The sequence below is a fragment of the Ursus maritimus genome, unplaced genomic scaffold, assembly GCF_017311325.1.
Source record: "Ursus maritimus isolate PB19 unplaced genomic scaffold, ASM1731132v1 scaffold_10, whole genome shotgun sequence".
NCBI lineage: Eukaryota > Metazoa > Chordata > Mammalia > Carnivora > Ursidae > Ursus > Ursus maritimus.
Genome location: NW_024423344.1, coordinates 3180824 through 3208688, shown reverse-complemented (window position 1 = coordinate 3208688; position 27865 = coordinate 3180824). Strand labels below are relative to the sequence as shown.

General features: G+C 36.7%; 1 protein-coding gene across 2 annotated transcripts in view; it reads left to right on the top strand.

Annotated features, from left to right (window-relative positions):
• The window catches only part of MICU2 (mitochondrial calcium uptake 2), a 212795-nt gene that overhangs the window by 119926 nt on the left and 65004 nt on the right, over window positions 1-27865 (top strand). For both annotated transcript variants that reach the window (XM_008692135.2, XM_040621386.1), the window contains exon 7: window positions 12932-12997. In XM_008692135.2, the coding sequence (XP_008690357.2) occupies window positions 12932-12997 (66 nt within the window). The remainder of the gene's footprint in view (window positions 1-12931; window positions 12998-27865) is intronic.

The following is a 27865-nucleotide window of genomic DNA, read 5'->3' as shown; positions in this document are numbered from 1 at the left end:
ACATTTAATACCTGTATTTCTGAAACTCTTCTTCTAAAAAATTGAAGATTAGGGAATGCTTCCAAACTCATTTTACAAGACCAACATTATTCTCGTACCAATAAATAAATAAATAAATAAATAAATAAATAAATAAGCCAGTATCCCCAATGAACATAGATGCAAAAATCCTCAACAAAATATTATCAAACTGAATTCAATAATACATTAAAAAGATCATATACCATGTTCAAATGGGATTTATTCCAGAGATGCAGGGATGTTTCAGCATCTGTAAATCAGTCAACATAGTACACCACATCAGTGAAATGAAGGATAAAAATCTTACAGTCCTCTCAGCAGATACAGAAAAAACATTTAACAAAATTCAACATCAGTTTAGGTTAAGTCTCTACAAAGTAGGTATAGAGAGAACCTTCCTCAACATAATAAAGGCCATATATTACAAACTCACAGCCAGTATCCTATTTAATGGTAAGAAGCTGAAAGGTTTTCCACTAAGATCAGGAGTAATACAGGGATGCCCACGATTACTACTTCTATTCAACATAGTACTGGAAGTCCTAGCTGGAGCAGTTAGTCAAGAAAAAGAAATAAAAGGCATCCAAATTAGAAAGGAAGAAGCAAAACTGCTACAATTGTGAACAACACTATTTTATGTATAGAAAAACCCTAAAGACACCACCAAAAAGCTATCAGAACTAACAAATTCAGTAAAGTTGAGGATAAAAAAAATCAATGCACAGGAATCTGTTGGTATTTTTATATAATAGCAATGAACTATCAGAAAAATTAAGAAAATTCTATTTAAAATTGCATCAAAAAGAATAAAATATCTGGAAATAAATTTAACCAAGGAGGTGCAAGACCTGTAATATGAAAACTATAACACATTAATGAAAGAAATTGAAGAAGACACAAATAAATGGAAAAATATTCCATGCTCATGAATTGAAGAATTAATATTGTTCAAATGTCCATATTATCATCCAAAGCAATCTATGAATTGAATGCAATCCCTACCAAAATTCCGATGACATTTTTCACAGAAATAGAACAGTCCTAGAATTTGTTTGGAACCACAGAAGGTTCCTAATAGCCAAAGCAATCTTGAAAAAAGAAAAAGCTGGAAGCATCATGCTGCCTTATTTCAAACCATTATAAATCTACAGTATAGTATTGGCATAAAAGCAGACACAAAGATCAATGACACAGTATAAAGAGCCCAGATACAAGCCATGCATATATGGTCAATTAAGTGATGACAAAGGAGGCAAGAATATACAATTGGGAAAGGACAGTCTCTTCAGTAAATGGTACTGGAACAACTGGACAGCTACATACGAAAGAATGAAACTATACCACTCTCTTTCACCACACACAAAATTGACTCAAAATGGATTAAAGACTTGAATATTAGACCAGAACTTATAAAACTCTTAGAAGAAAACATAGCCAGTTAGATCCTTGACATTGCTCTTAGCAGTATTTTTTTTTTTTTTTTGATCTTACGGCAAAGGCATTGGCAACAAGGCATAAGGAAACAAATGAATTGCATCAAACTAAAAAGCTTCTGCACAGAAATGAAAAGGCAGTCTGTCGACTGGGAGAAAATATTTGCAAATCATATATCTGGTTAATATCCAAAGCGTGTAAAAAACTCATTCAATGCAACACATGACAAAAGCAAACGATCTGTTTTAGAAAATGAGCAGAGGATCTGAATAAGCTTTTTTCCAAATAAGATGTACAGATGAACAATAGACACATGATGAGATGCTCAACATCCCTAATCATCAGAGAAACACAAAACAAAACGCAAGGAGATACCACCTCACACCTGTCAGAGTAGCTATTATCAGAAAGATAAGAAATAACAAGTGTTGGCAAGGATATACAGAAAGGGAACTCTTGTGCACTGTTGGTGGGAAGGTAAGTTGGTGCAGCCACTATGGAAAACAGTATGGAGGATCCTTAAAAAAACTAAAATAGAACTATCATGTGATCCAGAGTTCAACTTCTGAGTATCCAAGAAAATGAAAACACTAATTCAAAAAGATATCTACACCCCTCTGTCTCAGCATCATTCACTATAACAAGATATGGAAACAACTAAAATGTTCATCAATGGATGAATGGATAAAGAAGTGGTATGTATATGTAATGCAGTATTTACTCAGCTGTGATAAAGAAGGCAGTCTTGCCATTTGTGTCAACAGGATGGACCTTTAGGATATGCTTATGCTTAGTGAAATAAGTCAGTCAGAGAAAGACAAATACTATATGATTTTACTTATATGTGGAATCTAAAAGACGAAACACATGAACAAACAAAACAAAACCCCTAGATGTAGAGAACAGATTGGTGGTTGCCAGAGGAGAGTGGCTGGGGGAGGTGAGTAAAATGGCAGAAGGAGATACAAACTTCCAGTCATGAAATAAGTAAGTCATGGAGATATAATATATAGCATGGTATTTGCGTATTATGTAACTGTATGGTGACGGGAAACTTAGACTTACTGTGGTGATCATTTCATAATATATATAAATATCAGATCATTATGTTGTATACCTGAAATTAATAGGTCACATGTCAATTATACCTGTTTATTTTTTTTCATCATGATAAGTAATTTTTAATCCCCATCACCTGTTTCCCCCAAGCCCCCATCCACTTCCCCTCTGGTAACCATCAATATGTTCTCTATAAGAGACTGTTTCTTGGTTTGTCTCTCTCTTTTTTTTTTCCCTTTGCTCATTTATTTTGTTTTGCTTCTTAAATTCCACATATGAGTAAGATCTTATGTGACCTCAATTTAAAAAGTTATAGCATAGAATAAAAGGGCATTTACATTAATTACTTGAATAATTATTTCATTTCTGTGGTCATTATATTAGGAAACCTAAGTATGTAACATCTTATGTTTGAAATTTTATTGAACAAACCTACCAGTTCTCAGATTAGAAGAACGTATTTAAAGGGCATGGGTTTTTTGTTTTGTTTTGTAGATTACCTGAATGTTTCTCCAGTAAATTTTATTTATTGCTGTTCCTACCGTAAGTGCTAATGCATGAGAGTAGGTAATGAAAATTACTTTAATACCCAAAATATAGATATAGCAAAGTGATTTAAATGGCAAATACAAAAGTAATGATGAAATATGTTAATCTAAAGTCTTTTGGAAATGTCCTAAAATATAAATTGCCTCCGTTTGTTTCTTTTGTGTTATGCAGTACATTCATGTTTTATTAATATCCAGATCCAGAAGCTGTTGAAGTAATTGCTTATTATTTCTCTATCCCAAGAACAAGTAAAATAGCAACTATCTGTATAAGCTGTTTTCTGTCAGATAATAATAAACAATACAGTAATGATCAAAGCCAGCAATAGTTAATACATTTAATCTTTACCTTCATAGATGGCACATCTGCTTATTTGGGCTAAGTGCCAGGGTTTTAGTGCGATTTCTTTAAACAATACCTTAATGACATGTCTGTTTACTCGTGTGAATTTCTCCTTAGGTGGTCCTTTTATTTCACATTGATTTCATACTGGCAGGAAGGATTGTGCTCTAAATATAGTAGTGGTATAATTTTATCACGCCAAATATATGTGCTAGTGTTATTATTAAGTAAATATAAAAGCCTTCAGTAGAATTTATTATTCTTTGGGAATAATGTTCTTGTTTCAGAATTTAAACTATCATGATTCTGAAAGCAAAAATAAGTTAAATCAATCCTACATATATTTCTTCATCTTCAGCCTATAATTGAAAATATGGATCAATATAAATTTAAATAGTCAACTTGGCAGTACTTTTTTAATCATAGAATTTTTATTTGGTGAATGTGTCTTCCTGCTTCTTTCACAACTTATGTATTATGACCACTTTACCTTCTTTCTGTTTCTCTCCAAGCACCCCTATTTCTTCCACAAACTTTGTTGTTTCCTCTGCCTGGAATGTCCTTTCCCCATTCCTTTGGTAGTTTTTATCATTCAGATCTCAGCCCAAATGTCATGTTCTCACAAAGAACCACACAGAATAAACCTAACAGTAACCCATACCCAGCAGTCTCAGAATCCTGTTACCCTACTTTTATTTTATCTTATTCTAGTCACACACTTGACATTATTTGAAATCCTCTTATTTGTTCACTGTTGGTTATCTCTAGCCCATTAGAATGTCAGTTTCATGACGGCAAAGATATTATCTGTCCTTAACTGCTATATTCCCAACACTTAGAACAGCACTTTCATTACATGATAGGCACTTATATATTGCTGTCATGAATCAGTGTCATGTACAGCCATTTTAGAAACTGCCTTAAAACCAGACAGTCCTTTTGGCATAAGAGAATACAGTTGATCCTTGAACAACATGGGTTTGAGCTATACAGGTCCACTTAGACGCAGATTTTTTTTATAGTACAGTACTATAAATGTATTTTCTCTTCCTTATGATTTTCTTACTAACATTTTCCCTTCTCTAGCTTACTTTAAGAATACAGTATATAATACACTCAACATACAAAATATGTTTATCAGTAATGCTTTCAGTCAGCAATAGGCTATTAGTCATTAAGTTGTAGGGGACTTAAAAGTTATGCATGAATTTTCGACTGCACAGGTTCGGCACCCCAACCCCTGTGTTTTTCAAGGGTCAGCTGTGCTGGTATAAAATGTTTATGCTCTTTCAAATGGAGCTTTTACTATAGAACTAAATGTACAGCACTTTAATCTTCAGAGTATATTAAAACCTGCTATAACCCTCTCCCTGAGTATAGACCAAAATGTTTTAGGTAAGACTCTAACATGACAAGGTTTTTTTAATTCTTATTATTTAAAAATAGAGTGAGTATAGTTGACACACAATGTTACACTAGTTTTAGGTGTACAACATAGTGCTTCAACAGCTCTGTGTTATGCTGTGCTCACTAATAAGTGTAGTTACCATCTGTCATCATGCAGTGCTATTATGGTACCTTTAACCGTATTCGCTATGCTTTAATTTTTGTGACTAATTCATTCCATAACTAGAAGCCTGTATCTCTCACTCGCCTTCACCCATTTTGCCCACCCCCCCCCCCCCCACCGATCTCCCCCCTGACAACCATCAGTTTGTTCTGTGTATAAGTTTGATTCTGCTTTTTGCTTGTTTGTTTATTCATTTGTTTTGGGGGTTCCACATATAAGTAAAATCATGTGGTATTTGTCTTTCTCTGTCTGACTTATTTCACTTAGCCTAATATCTAGGTCCATCCATGTTGTCACAAATGGCAAGATCTCACCCTTTTTATGGCTATATAATATTCCATATCTTTATCAGTTCATCTGTGGATGGACACTTAGGTCATTTCTGTGCCTTTGCTATTGTAAATAATGCTGCAATAAAAATATGGGTCCATATGTCTTTTCATATTAGTGTTTTTGTTTTCTTTGCGTGAATACCCAGTGGTAGAATTATTGGATTATGTGATATTTCTATCTTTAATTTTTTGAGGTACCTCCATACCATTTTACACAGTGGCTATACCAATCTACATCCCTACCAGCAGCACCCAAGGGTTCCTTTTTCTCTGCATCCTTGCCAACACTTGGTATTTCTTAACATGGCAAGCTTTATCTCATACTATACCCACTTAGGTAGAACTTTAGGACAGAACCTTGTTCTTCTAAATTCCACACCATATTGCAATAAGCCAATGTTGTAAAAAGCCTCCTAAAAAATTCTTGTTTCAGTGAACTAATCTTACTTGCTTTGTTTATAATTATTTAATGACTATGTAAAGATTATAACAACTATATTAACTGTCATAATAAAAGAAATACAGGTTTTTAAAATTTTGTACAAAAACTTACAATCACTATGGATAACATCTATTTGTATTTTTAAATTGTTATCTGTATGATAAATTTTGAATAATTTTCAGTACTGGATCTAATTTTAGTACTTTAAAAGGGTCCAAATTACCAGTATTAGAAATGAAAAGGAAATATCACCACAGATTCTGCAAATATCAGAAGGATTAAAATGGAATATTGTGAACAACTTATTCATATGTGACTGCAAATTTGATAACTCAGATGAACTGGACAAATGCCTTAAAAAAAAAAAGAGAAAGACTTACCAAAACTAACAGAAATCTGTCTAGCCTATTATCAAAGGAATTGAACTTGTTATCAAAAACTTTCCCACAAGAAAGTGTCCAGGCCCAGATGGTTTTACTGGTGAAAGCTATCAAGCATTTAAGGAAGAAGAATGCCAAATTTTCACAAACTCTTTCAGAAGATACAAGAAAATGGAACAGATCCTTCATAAGACCAGCGTATCCCTGATAACTAAAACTTGGCAAAGGTCTAACAAGAAAAGTAAATTATACGCCAACTTTCATCATGAACAAAGACACAAAATACCTAATCAGATAGAACAAAACATATTATATACTATGTAAAACAATGCACCAAAATCAAGTGAGATTTATGCAATTAATACAAAATTTGTTTGAAGATTGAAAATCAGTGCAATCCATCATATTAACAGAATAAAGGAGAGATGAACATGATCCTCTCACTATATGTTTACAAAGTATTTAAGAAAATAAGCACTTTCATAATAAAACTGAGCAAAGTAGAAATTGAAGAGAAATTTTTCAATATGATAAAGGACATTTATAAATAATTTAAAGCTAGCATCATGCTACAGATCAAATATAGAATGCTGTCCCTTTATGATCAGAAACAAGGCAAGGCTATATTTTCTTATCTCTTCTGTTCAACATTTTACTGAAGATTCTAATAATAACAATACAAGTTGGGGGAGATAAAAAGATTGGGAAGGAAGAAGTAAATCTGACTTTATCCACAGATATCAACAAGGAAAGGAAAGCTGCTAGAACCAAAAGTGAATTTAGGAAGTTCTCAATATAGAATGTCAGTATGGAGAAATCAATTGTATTTCCACATACTAGTAGCAAATAGTTGGAAAATGAAATTAAAATCAGTTATCCTTTGGATGGTATCAAATAACATAAAGTAAGTAGAAATAAATTTAGCAAAAGCATTCACCAAAAACTTCAGACATTGCCAGTAGAAATTCAAGGAAACTTAAATAAATGGAGGAATATATCATGTTAATGGTTAGAAGATTCGGTAGTGTTGGGGCACCTGGGTGGCTCAGCCAGTTAAGCTTCTGCCTTTGGCTCAGGTCCTGATCCCAGGGTCCTGGAATGGAGCCCCGCGTCAGGCTCCATGCTCAGTGGAGAGCCTGCTTCTCCCTCTCCTTCTGCCTGCCAATCCCCCTGCTTGTGCTCGCTCTCTCTCTCTCTCTCTCTGTCAAACAAATTAATAAAACTCTTTAAGAAAAAAAAAAGATTCAGTAGTGTTAAGATGTCAGTTCTTCCCAAATTGGTCTAAAGATTTAACTTCCCAAGCAAAATCACAGCAGGCTTTTTTGGTAGAAATTAACAAGCTGATTTTAAAGTGTATATGTAAAAACAGAAGACCTAGAACACTCAAATCAATCTTGAGAAACAAGAGCAAATGTGGATAACTCACACTACCTGACCTTAACTTACTGCAAAGCTACAGTAACGGTGATGCTATGATATTGATCTAAGGGTGGGTAAGTAGGTCAGTGGAAGATAATAAAGAATCTGTACATGGTTGCTTAATTCTCAGTAAAAACAACTCAGTTTATAGGAAAAGAAAAGTCTTTTCAGTAAATGACACTAGAATAATTGTATATGTATATGAAAAAAACTAGTTAAATCCCCTGCCTCAACCCATATGTAGGCATATCTTCGAGATAACACGGGTTTAGTTCCAGACCACCATAATAAAGCAAGTCAAATGAATTTTTTGGTTTCCTAGTGCATATAAAAGTTATTTTTATACTATACCATAGTCTGTTAAGTGTGCAATGTCATTATGTCTGAAAGACCGATGTACATACTTTAATTTAAAAATACTTTATTGTTAAAAAAATGCTCACTATCACCTGAGCTTTCAGTGAGTGGTAATCTTTTTTTTGCTACTGAAGGATCTCGTATCAGTGTTTAAGGCTGCTGGGTGTTTAAGGCTCAGGGTGGTAGTTGCTGGAAGTTGGGGTGATTGTGGCAATTTCTTAAGACAGTGGAGTTTGCCTCATTTATTGACTCTCCTTTCACAAATGATTTCTCTGTAGCATATGATGCCGTTTGGTAGCATTTTACCCTCAGTAGAACTTCTTTCAAAATTGGATTCAGTCCTCTAAAACCCTGCTGACTACTTTATCAGCTAAGTTTATGTAATACTCTAAATCCTTTGTTGTCATTTCAACAATCTTCTCCAGGAGTGGATTCCATTTCAAGAAACCACTTTCTGTGCTCATTCATAAGAAGTAATTCTTAATCCGTTAAAGTTTTATCATGAGATTGCAGCAGTTAAAATATAAAAATAATGAAAAGGCTTTAAATATTACGAGAATTACCAAACTGTGACACAGAGACACAAAGTGAACAAATGCTGTTGGGAAAATGGCTCAAAGAGCCTTGCTCAATACAGGGTTGACACAAATCAATTTTTAAAAATGCAATATCTACAAAGTGCAATAAAGCAAGATGTGTCTGTATAAAAATGTATTTGAGATGGATTATAGATCTAAAAAACTAAAACCGTTAAGCTTCTGGGAAAATAAAATAAGAGAATATATTCAGGATCTAGGATATTCAGAGTTTCCTAGAGCACTAAGCAATAACCACAAAAGAAAAAAATTAAGTTAGTCTTCATCCAAATCAAAAACTTTTATTCATTCAGAGACCCGTTAAGAAAATGAATAGGCAGGGGTGCCTGGGTGGCTCAGTCGTTAAGCGTCTGTCTTCGGCTCAGGGAGTGGTCCCGGTGTTCTGGAATCGAGCCCCACATCAGGCTCCTCTGCTAGGAGCCTGCTTCTTCCTCTCCCACTCCCCCTGCTTGTGTTCCCTCTCTCGCTGGCTGTCTCTCTCTCTGTCAAATGAATAAATGAAATCTTTAAAAAAAAAAAAAGAAAGAAAGAAAATGAATAGGCAAACTATAGGATGGAAGAAAATATTTTCCAAGCAGATATTTGACAAAGGACTTGTATCCAGAATATATGAAGAACTCAACAACTTAATAATTTAAAGTTAAGAAGGACTTAATTGTTCCCTTCCTTGGAATTCATCCAAGAGAAATATTAAAATATATCCACAAAAAAAAACACAAAAGAATTATACAAGAAAGCTTATGGCAGAGATCTCCTGTACAACATAGTTCATATAGTTAAGAGTACAGTGTTGTACACTTAAAAACTTAAGAAGGTACATCATATCCTGAGTGTTCTTACACCAAAGGAAAAAGAAAACACACAAATATTTTGGAGGTGATGAATATGTTTATTACCTTGATGTATCTCAGATGTATGCATGTGTCCAAACTCATCAAAATGTACACATTAGTGTGTTTAATTTTTTGTATATTAAGTATACCTCAGTAAAGCTGGAAAAAAAAATTTTGGTAGCTTGATTCACAGCAGTCAAAAACTAGAGACAGTGCAAACATCTATCAACAAGTGAATAGATAAGTAGTAATATATTTATACAGTGGGATACAGCTCAACAATAAATAAGAACAGACTACTTATATGCAAACGTGAATGAATCTCAAAACGATTAGGCAGAGTAGAAGATGATACCACAAAGAATACATACCATTTGATATAATTTATTTGAATTTCTTTTTTTATTATTATGTTAGTCACCATACAGTACTTCATTAGTTCCCGATGTAGTGCTCCATGATTCATCATTTGCACACTACACCCAGTGCTCCTTGCAATACTTGCCCTCCTTAATACCCATCACTGGGCTTACCCATCCCCCAGCCCCCCTCCCCTCTGAAACCCTCAGTTTGTTTCCCAGAGTCCGTAGTTTCTCATGGTTCATCTCCCCCTCTGATTCCCCCCCTCTATTTTTCCCTTCCTTTTCCTAATGTCCTCCATGCTATTCCTTATGTTCCACATATAAGTGAAAGCATATAATTGTCTTTCTCTGCTTGACTTATTTCACTGAGCATAATCCCCTCCAGTTCCAGCCATGTCAGTGCAAATGGTGGGTATTCATCCTTTCTGATGGCTGAGTAATATTCCATTGTAGATACGGACCACATCTTCTCTATCCATTCATCTGTTGAAGGGCTTCTCGGCTCCATCCACAGTTTGGCTATTGTGGGCGTTGCTGCTATGAACATTGCAGTGCATGTGCCCCTTCTTTTCACTACATCTGTGTCCTTGGGGTAAATACCTAGTAGTGCAATTGCTGGGTCATAGGGTAGCTCTATTTTTAACATCTTGAGGAACTTCCATACTGTTTTCCAGAGTGGCTGTACCAACTTGCATTCCCACCAACAGTGTAAGAGGGTTCCCCTGTCTCCACATTATCTCCAACATTTGTTGTTTCCTGCCTTGTTAATTTTTGCCACTCTAACTGGTGTAAGGTGGTATCTCAGTGTGGTTTTGATTTGAATTTCCCTGATGGCTAATGATGTTGAACATTTTTTCATGTGTCTGTTAGCCATTCATATGTCTTCTTTGGAGAACTATGTCTTCTGCCCACATTTTGACTTGATTATTTGTTTTTTGGGTGTTGAGTTTGAGAAGTTCTTTATACATCTTGGATACCAGCCCTTTATCTGGAATGTCATTTGCAAATATCTTTTCCCATTCCGTGGGTTGCCTCTTTGTTTTGTTGACTGTTTCCTTTGCTGTGCAGAAGGTTTTTATCTTGATGAAGTCCCAAAAGTTCATTTTTGCTTTTGTTTCCCTTGCCTTTGGAGACGTGTCTTGAAACTGATGTCAAAGAGGTTACTGCCTATGATTCCTGTCTCACATGGAAGTCTTTCATCCATTTAGAGTTTATCTTTGTGTATGGTGTAAGAGAATGATCAAGCTTCATTCTTCTATATAGAGCTGTCCAATTTTCCCAGCACCATTTATTGAAGAGACTGTATTTTTTCCATTGGATATTTTTTCCTGTTTTGTTGAAGATTAGTTGACTGTAGAGTTGAGGGTCCATATCTGGGCTCTCTATTCTGTTCCATTGATCTGTGTGTCTGTTTTTGTGCCAGTACCATGCTGTCTCGGTGATCACAGCTTTTAATACAGCTTGAAATCAGGCAGTGTGATGCCCCAGCTTTGTTTTTCTTTTTCAACATTTCCTTGGCAATTCAGGGTCTTTTCTGGTTCCATACAAATTTTAGGATTGTTTGTTCCAGCATTTTGAAAAATGACATTGGTATTTTGATAAGGATGGAGTTGAAAGCATAGATTGCTCTGGGTAGTATAGACATTTTAACAATGTTTATTCTTCCAATCCATGAGCATGGAATGTTTTTCCATCTTTTTGTGTCTTCTTCAGTGTCTTTCATCAGTGTTCTGTAGTTTCTAGAATATAGATCCTTTACCTCTTTGGTTAGGTTTATTCCAAGGTATCTTATGGTTTTTGGTGCTACTGTAAATGGAATCAATTCCCTAATTTCTCTTTCTACAGTTACATTGTTAGTGTATAGGAAAGCAACTGATTTCTGTGCATTGAGTTTATATCCTGCCACATTACTGAATTGCTGTATGAGTTCTAGTAATTTGGTGGTGGAGTCTTTTGGGTTTTCCACATAAAGTATCATGTCATCTGTGAAGAGAGAGAGTTTGACTTCTTCTTTGCCAGTTTGAATACCTTTTATTTCTTTTTGTTTTCTGATTGCTGATGCTAGGACTTTTAGTACTATGTTGAACAATAGTGGTGAGAGTGTCATGTTCCTGAGAATTATGTTCACTGTGGGCTTTTCATAGATGGGTTTTTATGAAATTGAGGAATGTTCCCTCTATCCATACACTCTGAAGAGTTTTAATCAGGAAAGGATGCTGTATTTTGTCAAATGCTTTTTCTACATTTAATTTTTTAAAACTTTTTTTTTAATTTGCTTTCCATATGAGGATTGGTACAAATGACTCTGAAAGGTAGGTTTTTAAGTGTATTCAGTCTCAAGGTACTATTAACAATTTTATAATTGGCAGAAATGTAGGTTTTTAAATTATTTTGATGCTTGGGGCACCTGGGTTCAGCTCAGAGTCTGCTTGGGATTCTCTGCCTCTCCCCCTACCTCTCCCCCTGCTCCTGCTCTCTCACGCTCTCTCAAATAAATAAATAAAATATATTTTAAAAATTATTTTGATGCCTTATAAATGCATAAGGAGAAGACCATTTTTATATGGTATAAGTAGCTTTTGAAGATCTATATGCTTGACGGGCACCTGGGTGGCTCAGTCGGTTAAGTTACAAACTCTTGATTTCCACTCAGGTCATGACCTCACATGATCTCAGGGTTATGAAATCGAGCCCCAAGTTAGGCTCCACTCTGGGTGTAGAGCCTGCTCGAAGATATTCTCTCTCTCTCTCTCAAAAAAAAAAAAAAAAAACAAAACTCCTTCTTCCTCTACCCCTCCCCCCTTTCTCTCCCTCTCTTAAAAAAAAGCTATGCACTTGAAAATGTGGCCATAAACTATCAATGATACAAAATAAATTATGAATCAAAATTCTCTTGAAGAATGAGGGTAATCATGAAGTTTTCATAGAGTAATATCTTTGGAATATGTATTAAGTAAACTAGCTTTCTTAGGAGGAAAAAATGATTGTAATTTTTTATTGTAATTTTTTAATTGTAATTTGTATTACAAAAAAGTGTAATAATGTAAGTACTCCTTTAATTCTTACATGATTTAAGAAAAAATAAGTAACAGTGTTAGCTATAATGCAGAAAGAATTTAAGTTAATATTTAACAGTTAGTATATATTTTACAGTGAAAACTTAGTATCTGTTTTTTAGGCTATTTTGAACAGTCCAGTAGTCACACAGCTAAATTCATGTTTGCTATCGTTCTAGCTACAGAAGATCATAAGTAAACAAGATGACCTGAAGACAACAGTAGCTAATGAAACAGAGTGCCAGGTATGTGCAAATAAACTAAATATTTCCAGACAGATGATATTTACAGTGGTTTCTCTATTCTGTTTGTCAAATAAATATTCTCGGATAGCTGGGAAAGTTATCAGTAACTTCATTTTTCTAAATATTTTGAATAGATGTGCTGCATTCACATGGTCCAGACCTCAGAAGTTTCACAAGAGTATGTACAGAGGGGAGCATTTTCCTCCCAGTTACCCAGTTTTCCCTGAGCAATGAGTGCTTTCAGTGTCCTGTATATTCGCGCAGAGATACCTCCTGTGTGTATAAGTGTATCTATAAAGAAGTAACTAAATACATCCATGTGTTCTTTTACCATTTTTCTACAAGGAGCAGCACAGTACATTGTTTCACACTCTCCCATTTTTTCCTCGATACGTCTAATTATCTCCTTTTTAACAGCGCCCTCGTGCTTTGTTGTATGGATGTACTAGTTTATGTAACCATTCCCCTCTTTAAAAACATTTAATGTATTTCCAGTCTTTCGATAATGCAAATAATGCTACAGTTAGTAATCCTGTAATTATATCATTTTATACATATGCGAATGTATCTGACGGATAACTGCCCAGAAATTTGATTGCTGGGTCAAAAGGTATGATATTTCTAAGGTTGTTGATAAACTTTGACAAGTTTTGGCAAGTGTCTAATTCCACAGTACGCTTCCCATGAGGTTTTCTTAAATTTCCAAATTATTTCATCTTCTTAGAGCATCTCTACTTCAAATTTTGCAAATTATTAAAATCACAGTTCTTTCTTACATTTCATCCCTTTGAGCAATCCTGTGCTGGACTTCTTTTCCCAGTCCTTGAATGGTGTTCCCTTTTCCTCAATGTATGTATTCTGTGTGTTCCCATCCTAGCCTGTATGTCCACCATCATAACAGCACTCACACATTAGCATAATTAATTGTCTGTGTCCTCCTCTGAACTGTACACATCATTGCTGTCTTTACAGTTGTTTGAAGTTAGGGAGCAGTCCACAAGACCACCTACTTTTGTTAGCAGTTGCAAGTACAAGGGACCCCTAAGACCACCCTTGAGTTCCATTATTCACAGGCAGAACTCACAAAGCTCACTGAAAGTTGTTAGGGTCATGGGTACAGATTCTTAAAATGAGCAGATACAGATTAAAATCAGCCAAAGGAAGAGACACATGAGGCAGAGGTCCAGAAAGTTCCACAAGCAGAGGTTCCAGTTGTCCTCTCCCCAGTGGGGTCATGGATAGCACTAATTGTCCCAGCAAGGTGTATAATAGTACACATGGAGAAGTGCCAATCAGGGCCCTAATGTCCAGAGATTTTCTTAGGATCAGCTATATAAATTTGGTGCTGCCCATGTTGCTAACCCCCATCTCTAGCCATTCTGGAGGTCATGCTGATGCCCCATGACCCAAGCCACCACCCTAAACCTCATTGTTAGTCTGATATGGCCCAAGGCCCCCAAGTAAACAAGACACTTATCGTAGAGATCACCTCCCAGCAGCCCAGGACAAAAGCCAGACCTCTATCTAGGTACAGTAAATTCTTTACTACATAAGTTGTATCTGCATAGCCTGGGAAAGCACCAGAGCATGCTCTAAATGCTCGGTAAATATTTTTGAATGAATGAACAGATATTTAATCATATGAATATGACATTTTTATTGTTGATCGTTAAGATCGTTTCCAAATATTTGCTAGTAGAATCATGCCTCAGTAAATAGTTAAACATGTAAATTTAGGAGAGCGTTCTAAAGGTGACATTGTTGGGTCAAAAGGCATGGATACTTTTAAGACTTTTGATTCATATAGTTAAACTGGCTTCTGGAGGGGTTTTAACAATTTACAGTCCTACCACCATTGAGTAAGCATGCCACCCTGTTAACAGGCTCTCCAGGATTGGTATCTGTTTTTGTTTTGGTTTTTAAGCAGTGCCAATTAGATAGGGGAAAAGGTATCTCAGTTATTCTTTTTCAAGGTATTTCTTATTTTATAAATTTTCTGTTCTTTAGGAATTTCTTTAGATTTTTCTTCATATTTACTTTTAAGAGTATTTTTAAGAGTACTTTTTAAAGTATATTTAAGAATATTAACCTAGTATCTGTTAAAATTATTGAAATATATATCAGATTTGTTTTTTAATGATGTTTTGGTTATAGATGTTTTTATTTTTTACATGATCATATTTATTTGTCTTTTAATTTTATTTATCTAATTACTTTCATTTTTTAAAATGTCTTCCCCACATCAAAATCAGTTATAAATACTAACCTATATTATCCTCTGGTTTAGTTATGCTTTTGGTTTTTTATGTTTAATTTTTTCATTCATCTGAAATTTGTTTCTTAAGGGCGTCCGTGGTGACATTACTTTTTTACTATTATAAATGGACTCTTTTCCCTCAAGGGAAAAATTACTACACAGGAAATCTATTTGATTTTTATTTTTAGCCTGGCTTCCTAGGAGTCATTCCTGTGTCTGCACAGTTTTAGTGTCCAGCTAGAGATTGGCCAGAGATTGTACTAAGACAATGGAGATAATAAGGTGTGAGTACATTCACACTTAGGCTCTTTTTAAGCCTGCCAGTGTGCACACCTGTGTCAGCTTTTGAGCCAAGGATGTGTGGGCAGCTGGAGCTGGTGTGGTCTCTGCTGTATGTGAGCTCTCCTGGGGTACATGGAGAGCTCGGCAAGTCCTTACGGTTGTCTCAGCTCCTCAGTCTTTCAAGTACCTGGCCATCTGCCGGTCCATTGTTTGCTCCAAAGAGGCCTGCAGTCTCAGGTAAGGAGCCACCAAGATCACCAAGTAAACTCCCTCCATCAGCAACAGGGAAACTGGTTTTGGACAGCCTGACACTCTCTGGTAGAACTCCGACAGGGTAAAGCTGGAAAGGCAAGGAGGCCATAGACTGTGTGCTGCCCAAAGTTTAGTAGTTAATTTAAAAAACACTTCTCACTTCGTTGGATTCCACAGCACCGAATAGTTGTGGTTTTTTTTAATTATGTTTATTTTTATTTTTATTTTTTTTATTGTGTTATGTTAGTCACCATACAGTACATCCTTAGTTTTTGATGTAGTGTTCCATAATTCATTGTTTGCATGTAACACCCAATGCTCCAAATAGTTGTGTTTTGACCATTTTGTCCAGCTATTTGCTTTTTGGGGAGAAGCTTTTTTGTCATCTCACTCTCCTGTGGGAAGTCAGAAAGCAGTTACCATATTTTAATTGGCCAGTAGATTTACAATGACTTTTAATAAACATGGTTAGTAAGTTCCAAAAGCAAATATTTTAGGTAAAACAAATACAGTTAATTTAGTATAAAATTTTACCCTTGAAAATAAATACCATACTATATACCAAAAGCATGAACTAGAATGTATTTTGATGAGGTTTATATTAATGACACTGAACATTTGATAATTAACCAGCTTTTAAGATATATGAAAAATAAAAGTTAGTATTTTAAAGATCTAGGGAATAAAATGTACAGCATAGGGAATATAGTCAGTGGTATTGTAATAGTGTTGATGATGACAGATGGGAGCCACACTTGCGAGCATAGCATAACATATAGAGATGTTGAATCACTGTTGTACACCTGAAACTAATGTAACATTGTGTATCAACTATGCACAAATAGAAAAATTTAAAAACAAAACAAAAAAAATACTTAAAAGAATCTACATGGAGGGGCGCCTGGGTGGCTCAGTCGTTAAGCGTCTGCCTTCAGCTCAGGGCATGATCCCGGGGTCCTGGGATCGAGCCCCACATCAGGCTCCTTCCCTGGGAGCCTGCTTCTTCTTCTCCCACTCCCCCTGCTTGTGTTCCCTCTCTCGCTGGCTGTCTCTCTCTCTCTCTGTGTCAAATAAATAAATAAAATCTTAAAAAAAAAAAAAAAAAGAATCTACATGAAGAAAACTATAAACAATAAATTTTAATTGAGGAACATAAGAGAAGATTGAAATAAAGACAGGCTTTATTCTTAGGTAGCGATAGTGAGCATTGTAAAGTGGCTAATCCCCAGTAAATTAATCTATGAATTCAATACAGGCTACATCAGAACTCAACACCTGAGCACCTGATTTCCATTTTGTTTGGTTGTGTTTTGGCATTTGGGGTCAGGGGTTGAATGGTTTCTTCTTTGGTGATAGTGTTGGGGAGGTAGGAGGTGTACAGAAACTTGGCAAAATGATTCTAAACTTCATCTGGGAGAGTAAACATGAGAGAATAGCCAAGAACATTCTAGAAAATGCAGGTTAATGAGAGGGATAATGAAATGGTGTAGTGAGCAATAGAATAGTCAAAATATAAACCCAGTAAATCAGTAGGAAAAAAGATCAGTAGGAAAAAATCAGTAATCAGTAGGAAAAAAACTAATTACCAAATTACTTTTCAGTAACCCAGAAAACTAGGAGGCATCTTCAACATTTCATTACCCCTTATATCCAGTTAGTCACTAGCTACTCTCTGTTCTACCTCTTAAAAGTTTCTCAGATCCTTCCTTTTTTGTTCTGTTTTCACAACTGTCATTTTATCACACTACTGTCATTTCTCATGTGAGTTACTGCAGTGGCCTCCTGACTGATCGCTCTGCGTCTGCTCCTGTCTTTTCTAATTCATTTTCGCATTATAGCCAGGATGACCTAAAAGCACAGATATGATCTAACTACCCTCAGGCCGACTATTCTTCCAGCCTCCAGCTCTACCATTTTCTCTGCAGTATAGCACAGTGGTTAAGAAATAATCCAGTCAATAAATGGGTAGAAGACATGAACAGACACTTCTCCAAAGAAGACATACAAATGGCTGACAGACACATGAAAAAATGTTCAGTATCATCAGGGAAATGCAAATCAAAACCACACTAAGATACCACCTTACACCTTAGAATGGCAAAAATTAACAAGGCAGGAAACAACAAATGTTGCAGAGGATGTGGAGAAAGGGGAACCCTCTTACACTGTTGGTGGGAATACAAGTTGGTACAGCCACTCTGGAAAACAGTATGGAAGTTCCTCAAAATGTTAAAGATAGAGCTACCTTATAACCCAGCAATTGCATTACTAGGTATTTACCCCAAAGATACAGATGTAGTGAAAAGAAGGGGCACATGCACCGCAATGTTCATAGCAGCAATGTCCACAGTAGCCAAACTGTGCAAGGAGCCAAGATGTCCTTCAACAGATGAGTGGATAAAGAAGATGCAGTTCATATCTACAATGGAATATTACTCAGCCATCAGAAAGAATGAATACCCACCATTTGCATTGACATGGCCGGAACTAGAGGGGATTATGCTAAGTGAAATATGTCAAGCAGAGAAAGACAATTATCATATGGTTTCACTTATATGTTGGAACATAAGGAATAGCATGGAGGACCACAGGGCAAGGGAGGGAAAACTGAATGGGAAGAAATCAGAGAGGGAGACAAACCATGAGAGACTCTGAACTCCAGAAAACAGACTGAGGGTTACAGAATGGAGGGGGGAGGGGGGTAACCAGGTGATGAGTATTAAGGAGGGCATGTGTGGTGATGAGCACTGGGTATTATACATGACTAATGAATCATCAAAAGAAAAAAAAACCTCAGACTTGGAAAGACCAACTACCTACATTCATATGCTGCTCCATCTCTTAATAGCTGTGTGGCTCTGGGCAAATTAGTGTATTTCTCTTTGCATTAAATTGAGTTTCTTCGTTATGAGAATAATAGGGGCGCCTGGCTGGCTCAGTCAGTATGAGTGTGCAACTTGATCTGTTGAGTTTGAGCCCTGCGTTGGGTGTAGAGATTATTTAAAAATAAAATCTTGAATAAAAGAATAATAGTAATCTACCTCAGTAGGTTGTTTTGAGGATTAAATTGGTTAATTTATTTAAATCTCTTAGAACTGTGCTTAACACATAAGCAGTGTATATTTATTTGCTATTATATTTATTATTATTGCTGTCTACATCCCAGTCATAGAGCACCATGCTCTCTAGCACCTTCAGGCCTTTATACAGGTTTCCTGTTTGGAATGTTTATTGCCGCTTCTTATTTTCCTAACTTTGATTCAAACTTTAGATCTCAGTTTAAGTGGTATTTTTCTCAGGAAAGCCTTCTCTGAGCAGCTAAGTGAGTCAGATTCAGTTTATATGCTCCCAAAGCTCCTTGAACTTCTTCCCAATACTTTCATGCTTGGATTATTATTTTTAATAACTTGTTGAATGCCCAGTTACCCAACAGGAACAGAAAATTGTGAAGCCCCAAGACCTAACAACATGGTGTCTGACGCATAATGGGCATTTACTACATCTTTGTTTGTCACTAATGGTGTGACTGACTAAACAGTGCTGGGTGTTTATATCAATTCTTACAGCAAATAAATTCCAGAGGAATCAAAGATAATGTCAAAAATCAAACGATGGGAATACTTAAGAAAATGTGGGTCTCTTCTGCAAGATGACGGCATAGGATGATCTTGAACTCACCCCGTCCCACAGATACACCAAATCTACAGCTACATATGGATCATTTCCCTCTGAAAAAGATCTGAGAACTAGATGAACTGTTTCTCCACATCCAAAGACAAAGAGACCACATTGAGATAGGTAGGAGAGTCAGAGATAATGGTCTTACCAGAAACCCCACCCTAGCACTGACACAACAGTGAGGATTCCCACCAGTCCATTATTTCTCCTGGAAGAGTGAGGGGATGGTATCCCACCTAAGGCACCCCTATCCCTGGGATCTGAACCAGAGAGACAAGCCCCGAAAATATCTGGCTTAGAAAATGCAAAAGGGCTGTTATCTAAGGGACCCGAAGTGCTATAGGAAACTGAGATGCCCCTTTTAAAGGGCTCACATGTAGTCCCACTTTCCCCGAGACCCAGCAGAAAAATAGTAGTTTTAAAAGTGCCAAGACTCTATTGTAAAAGAAATTCATTTGGCAATCTAAAAGCATCTGCTGGAAAGGCAAGGGACCATCGAAACTCTCCTTGGAGATAGAGGTGCTGGCAGAAGTCAATTTTCACTCTCCACTTACCCTGCTAGCACAAGTGGGTGGGCTCACAGGCAGCACCCTCCTGCTGCATTGCTAAAACAGGTGGGGAAAAGCAGTCGCCACACCATCCCACTGCCTTGAGGAAGCTGGAGAGCACAGAAGGTTGCAGCACTCCCCCACTCTGTAGCTGGGGCAGGCAAGCACAACATTCATGGCATCCTCTCTTTCCCTAAATAAAGTTGGTAAGCATAAGCAGTTGCAGCACTCCCCCACTCTCTGGCTGGGGCTATCATTTTCTTGCGCCCAGCCTAAAGCCAGGATGCACGCACAGACAAGGTACTATCCCACTTCATTCCTAAAGCCCACAGGCATACAGTCAAGACATTTCCCCTGCTTTTCTGAAGCTAGCAAACATGCCCTGCCCCATACGCTCTGCCTAGGCAAAGCGGCAGATACATGCAGTCCACACAAGGGACACCGCTCAGTCACCTAGCAGTGGTGGCCAAAGTGGTTGGCATTCCTGAGCTCCACGGGAATGTAACACTCAGACAGTTCTTGGCAAGTCACCACCATCAGGACACTGCAAAGCAGGGTCGGGCTTCAGGTTTCCCATGCATATAAAGATTAAAGAGGTGTTCCCAGGGAACCTACTTAGAGACACACCATTCTTGCATACCCCCTTGGCCTTCTACATCTCAACTAGACCTCTCTGAAAGGAGTTTACACACTTATCTGGAGCCTCAATTTTTGCAAATGTTGCCCAGGGGACACTTCTAAATCTCCTGGTCTGGAGGCAGCAGAGACTGTGATTGTAGCCCCCACAGGATTGTATATACTTTTGTATTTTGAAAGCTGCTGCCTAAGAGTCTGCTTCCAATCAACCCAAAACTGGGTGTTAAATGAGACTCTTCCCCTTGGAATAGGCAAGTCTTGGCACACCCTAACAGTAGGGTCATATCAAGAATAATCATGAAGTTTCAAGAGACAACAAAGAGCTAAAAAAGTAAGGTTGAAAGAGAAGTTTCATCACCTACAGAAGGCACTACTTTAAGAGTGAGAGAGAAAGCCACTTCAAGTAATACATGCATAGAAACACACCAAGAGTCAAGCAAAATGAAGAGACAGAGAAATATGTTCCAAATAGAAGAACATGACAGAACCTCAGGAAAAGACCTTAATAATGCGAAGGAAAGTAATCTGTCTGAAAAACAATTTAAGGTAATGGTCATAAAGATGCTCATGGAACTCGGGGGGAGAGTGGTGAACACAGTGAGGACTTCAACAGAGTTAGAAAGTACTAGAAAGGACCAAGAAGGGGGCCTCCTGAGTGGCTCAGTCAGTTAAGCGTCCGACTCTTGATTTCAGCTCAGGTCATGATCTCAGGGTTATGAGATTGAGCCCTGCATGAGGCTCCACACCCAGTGTGGAGCCTGCTTAAGATTCTCTCTCTCCCTCTGCCCCTCCCCACCTCTCTCNNNNCTTTCCCTCTCTTAAAAAAGAAAAAAAAAGTACAAGAGGGGCTCAGTGGCAGATTAGATGAAGCAGAACAGGTCAGCGATCTAGTAGACTGCAGTGAAACTCACCAAAGCAAAGCAATGAAAAGGAAAAAAAAAATTTTTTTTAAATAAAGATAACTTAAGGGACCTCTGGGACAACATCATATAGAGTAACACTTGCATTATAAGGGTCCCAGAGGGAGAAGAGAGAGGAAAGGGCAGGAAATGTATTTGAAGAAATAATGGCTGAATACTTCCCTAACTAGGGGAAGGAAATAGACATCCAGGTCCAGGAAGTTTAGAGCATTCCAGTTAAGATGAATCCAAAGAGATCCATACCAAGACACATTATAATTAAAATGTCAAAAGTTAAAGAATCTCAAAAGCAGAAAGAGAAAAAAAAATTATTTCATACAAGGGAAATCCCATAAGGCTGTTAGGAGATTTCATGGGAGAAACTATGCAGGCCAGAAGGGAGTGGCATGACATATCCAAAGTAATGAAAGGAAAACACCTTCCAACCAAGAGTGCAGGCATGCCTCAAATATTGCAGGAGATTGAATCGGTAATCAGAAACCACCCAACAAAAGTCTAGGACAAGATGGCTTCACTGGTGAATTCTACAAAACATTGGAAGAACGTTTAATGCCTATACTTCTCAAACTCCTCCAAGAAATTGAAGAGGAGGGAATGCTCCCAAACTGATTTTGCAAGGCCAGCATTACCCTGATACCAAAAGCAAAGAACAACAAAAAGGAGGGAGGAAGGAAGGAAAAGGAAGTTACAGACCAATATCCCTGATGAACATACATGCAAAAATCAACAAAACATTAATAGTCCAAACTTGGCAATACATTAAAATGATCTTCCATCATGATCAAATGGGATTTATTCTAGGGATGTAAGTATGGTCAGCATCCACAAATCAATCAAGATGATATACACCACATCAACAAAATGAAGGCTAAAAATCATAACATTTTGATAGATGCATAAAAAGCATTTGAGAAAATTCAAAATCCATTTATGATAAAAACTCAACAAAATGGGTATAAAGGGAATGCACCTCGATGTATTAAGGGCTGTATATGACAGAGCCACAGCTAAGATTTTACTCGGTGAAAAGCTAAAGCTTTTCCTCTAAGATCAAGAACAAGATAAGGATGCCTACTCTTGCCAGTTTTATTCAACATAGAATTGGAAGTCCTAGCCAGAGGAATTAGGCAAGAAAAAGAAAGAAAAGGCATCCAAGTTGGAAAGGAAGAAGTAAAACTTTCACTATTTGCAGATGACATGATACTGTATATAAAAAACCCTATAGACTCCACCAAAAAACTCTCAGAACTAATAAGTGAATTGAGTAGAGTTGTAAGATACAAAATTAATATACAAAGCTCTGTTGCATTTCTGTACATTAACAAAATATCTGAGAAATCAAGAAAATAATCCCATATACAATTGCATTGAAAAGAATGAAATACCTAGGAATAAATTTAACCACGGAGGTGAAAGATCTATTACCTGAAAATTATATGACATTGATGAAAGAAATTGAAGATGACACACATAAATGGAAAGATATTTTATGTCATAGGTTAGAAAAATTGATATTGTTAAATGTCCATACACCCAAAGCAATCTACAGATGCATTGCAATCCCTATCAAAATTCCAGTGACATTTTTTACAGAATTAGAATAATACTATAACTTCTATGGAAAGAACCACAAAAGACCCTAAATAGCCAAAGGAATGTTAAGAAAGAAGAACAAAGGCAGAGGTATTACTGTGCCTGATTCTGAACAGTATTATGAAGCTATAATAATCAAAACAGTGTGGTATTGTCATAAAAACAAACACATAAATCAATGGAACTATAGATAACCCAGAAATAAACCCACATGTATATGGTCAGTTAATTTTCAACAAAGGAGGCAAGAATATACAATGGGGAAAGGGCAGTCTATTTAATAAATAGTGTTGGGAAAACTGGACAGCTACTACACACAAAAGAATGAAACTGGACCACTATCTTACACCATATACAAAAAAAATAACTCAAAACGGATTCAAGACTTGAATGTAAGACCTAAAACCATAAATTCCCAAGAAGAAAACGTAAGCAGTAATCTCCTTGATGTTAGTCTTAGTGATTTTTTTTAATCTGACTCCGAAGGCAAAGGAAACAAAAGCAAAAATAAACAAGTGAGACTACATCAAGCTAAAAAGCTTCTGTACAGCAAAGGAAACCCTCAACCAAACAGAAGGGCAACTTTCCAAATGGGAGAAGGTATTTGTAATTTATATATATGATAAAAGGTTAATATCCAAAATATATATATAAAGAACTTATACAATCCAATAGGAAAAATAATCCAACTAAAACATGGGCAGATGATTTGAATAGACATTTTTCTAAAGAAGACATAGAGATGGCAAACAGGCACATGAAAAGATGCTCAACGTCACTAATGAGGGAAATGCAAATCAAAACCACAATGAGATAGGACCTATACTATTAGAAGGACTAGTATCAAAATGACAAGAAATAACAAAAAGTTGGCAAGGATGTGGAGAAAAGGGACCGCTTTGTATTGTTGGTGGCATTGTAAATTGGTACAGCCACTGTGGAAAACCATATGGAGATTCCTCAAAATTAAAAATAGAACTACAGGGGGTACCTGAGTGGCTTGATCACTTAGGTGTCTGCCTTAGGCTCAGTCATGATCCCGGCGTACTGGTATTGATCCCCACATCAGGCTCTCTGCTCAGGAGGTAATCTGCTTCCCCTTCTCCTGCCTCTCCCCTGGCTTATGTTCTCTCTCTCTCTCTCTCGCTCACTCTGTCTCCCAAATAAAATCTTCTTTAAAAAAAATAGAATTACAGTATGATCCAACAATTCCACTACTGGGTATCTATCCAAAGAAAACAGAAACACTAATTCAGAAAGGTATATGTGCCCTGTTTTTCATTGCAGTACTATTTACAAAGCCAAAGTATGAAAACAACTTAAGTGTCCATTGATAGGTAAGTGGATAAAAAGATGTGGTTTATATACCCAATATGAGTCAGTCATAAGAAAATCTTGACATTTGCAATAATATGGATGGACCTTGAGGGTATTATTCTAGGTAGTATAAGTCAGAGCAAGACAAATACCATAGGATTTTACTTACATGTGGAATCTAAAAAACAAAACAAAAAACCCAAGACTCGTAGATACAGAGAACAGATTGGTGGTTACCAGAGGGGAGGTGTGTTTGGAGGAAATGGAATGGGATCACAAAATACATACTTTAAGTTACAAAAGGAAACCCTCAGCTAAACAGAAGGGCAACTTACTGAATTGGAGAAGGTAAGTCATTGGGCTGTAATGTACAGTATTAGGGATGTACCCAATAATATTGTATTAACTTTGTAAAGTAGAAGATGGTGACTACACTTATTGTGATCATTTTGCAATGTGTACAGATGTCAATTCACTATGTTCTACACCTGAAACTAATGTATTTTATGTTAATTATACCTGATTTGAAAAAAAAAAATGTAGGTTAAATGTTTTTATGTTACTGAGGTAAACAATGTAGTTCTGTTCCAAAAGCCATAAAAGAAAATTGTAGTAAACTTGACTACCGTTACTCTTTTTTTAAATGACTAACATCTCAGTAGAAAAAATAGGCAAAGTTCATGAAGGGGCAGTTAGCAGAAGAAATACAAATGACCAACATATATGAATAATCAAGAAAATGCAAGTTGAAATAATAGTGATTTGTTTTGTTTTATTTCTTACCAGATTGGCAAAGATAAAAAAGTTTGATAATCTTTAGTGTTCTCCAAGGTGTGAGGGAATGAGCATTCTTCTACACTGTTGTTTGCTGATGTAAATTGCATAGATGTCTAACAGACTTTAAGTGCAAATGTAATTTGGTCTAGCAAATGAATAATAATTTATAATGACCAGTGTATAAAGATAAGTATATAACAGTATATCTCACAGCAGTGTTTATAGTAAAAAAAAAAATTGGAAACAATCTAAATATCTTAACGGCACATTTATTATATTATGCAGGCGACCTTGGCTAGCTCACATGTCATATGTAGGATTTCCCTACGGGTAATAGGCATGGGAAAATTCAGACCTTTTCACTTTTTTTCTGTGACAAACACAAGAATGGGGGGAAAAGGAATACATGTTAATGAAGAAATAAGGTAACCTTGCTTGCTACCCTAAAAAAATATTTGTGTGTATACATACTTGCACAGTGGCACATACAATGCAATAAACAGCTAGTAAAAATTATGACAGACCTATATTGGTTATGACAAGTGCGCCACTTTAAAAAGAAAAAAAAAAGCTGTTTTCTAAACATGTATATAATGATTTCCTTTGCATAAGTCTCTTCAACATATGGTGCTTGGACAACTGGATATCCACATGTAAAAGAATTAAGTTGGACTTCTATCTCATACCATATACAAAAATTAACTGAAATAATCAGACTTATATGTAAAAGCTAAGACTGTAAAACTCTTAGAAGCACTTCATGAAAAGGGAAGTGCTTCATGACATTGGATTTGGCAGTGATTTCTTATGACCAAAAACATAAGCAATAGATGAAAAATTAGATGTATTGGACTTCATTACAGTTAAAAATTTTTGTGCATCAAAGGACCCTATCAAAAAGTGAAAAGACAGCCTACAGAGTGGTAGAAGATATTTGCAAATTTTATACCTTATAAGGGTCTATCTAATATCAGGATATCTAAAGAACTTCTACAACTCAACAACAAAAAGATAACCTGATGCGACAAATTGGGCAACCTGGAAGAAATGGTTGAATTCCTAGAAACATATAAATTACCAAAACTGAAACAGTAAGAAATAGAAAATGAACACACCAATAAACAGCAAAGAAATTAAATCAGTAATCAACAAACAAAAGTCTAGGACCAGATGACCTCACAGGCGAGTTCTACCAAACATTTAAAGAGTTAATACCTATTCTTCTCAAACTATTCCAAAAAATAGAAAAGGAAGAAAAACTTCCAGATTCATACTATGAGTCCAGCATTACCCTGATACCAAACCCAGATAAAGACACCACTAAAAAGAGAACTACGGGCCAGTATCCGTGATGAACATAAATGCAGGAATTCCCAATAAAATACTAGCATACCAAATCCAGCAATACATTAAAAAAATTATTCACCACAATCAAGTGAGATTTACTCCTGGATTACAAGGGTGGTTCAATATTTACAAATCAATTGTGATATATCACATTAATAAAAGAAATAATAATAACCATATGATCATTTCAGTAGATGCAGAAAAAGCATTTGAAAAGCACAACATCCATTCATGATAAAAATCCTCAATGAAGTAGGTTTAGAGGGAACGTACCTCAACATAATAAATCCCATATATGAAAAATAAACAGCTAATATCATCCTAAATGGGGAAATACTGAGAGCTTTTCCTCTACAGATAGAAACAAGATGTCTGCTCTCACCACTGTTACTTAACGTAGTATTAGAACTACTAGCCATAGCAGTCAGACAAGAAAAAGAAATAAAAGGCATCCAAATTGCAAAGGAAGAAGTTAAACTTTCACTCTCTGCAGATGACATGATACCCTATATAGAAAATCCAAAAAACTCCACCAAAAAATTGCTAGAACTGGTAAACGAATTCAGTTAAGTCAGAGGATACAAAATCAGTGTACAGAAATCTGTTGCAGGGAGGAGAGTTACAATGGCGAAGGAGTAGGGGACCCCTTTTTCAGCCGGTCCCCTGAGTTGAGTTGGATAGGTACCAGACCAGCCTGAACATCCACGGAATCAGCCTGAGACGCATGAAGATACATCTGGATGTCTACAAATGAACATCTCCAGCGCTGAGTATTGAGGTACGAAGCGGGAGGCATGAAACCACGCACAGATATCGGAAGATAAATGGAAGGGGGAGGGAGCCACCGCGTTCGGGCGCCAGGAAGCGGTAGCCACCTGCACGGGGGAGCAAGCGGACTCACAGACTGGCACCCGCGAGAGTGCAGACTGAGACCGTGAGCTGGGGAACACGCTCGACCAAACTGAGGGCCGGAGCTTAAGAGCACGCGGGGGCGACTGGCGGTATTAGAAACACAAAGGACAGAGACACGCTGGCCCTGGAAGTGAGGGCTTGGACGCCGGGTGTGGGGCGCACATCCCGGGACCCTGCAGGGTTCAGCAGCACCAACAGAAACAGAGTTAAAGTGGCCAGAACATCAGTGGAGAATGGTCCGTAATCCTTCTGTTCTGAGACAGAGGCTGAGATTCGGCCATTGCTGCTCTGACTCTCAGAAGAGGCACAGCAAACCGCCAGGGAAAGCCGCCAGAGAACAAAAGCCTGG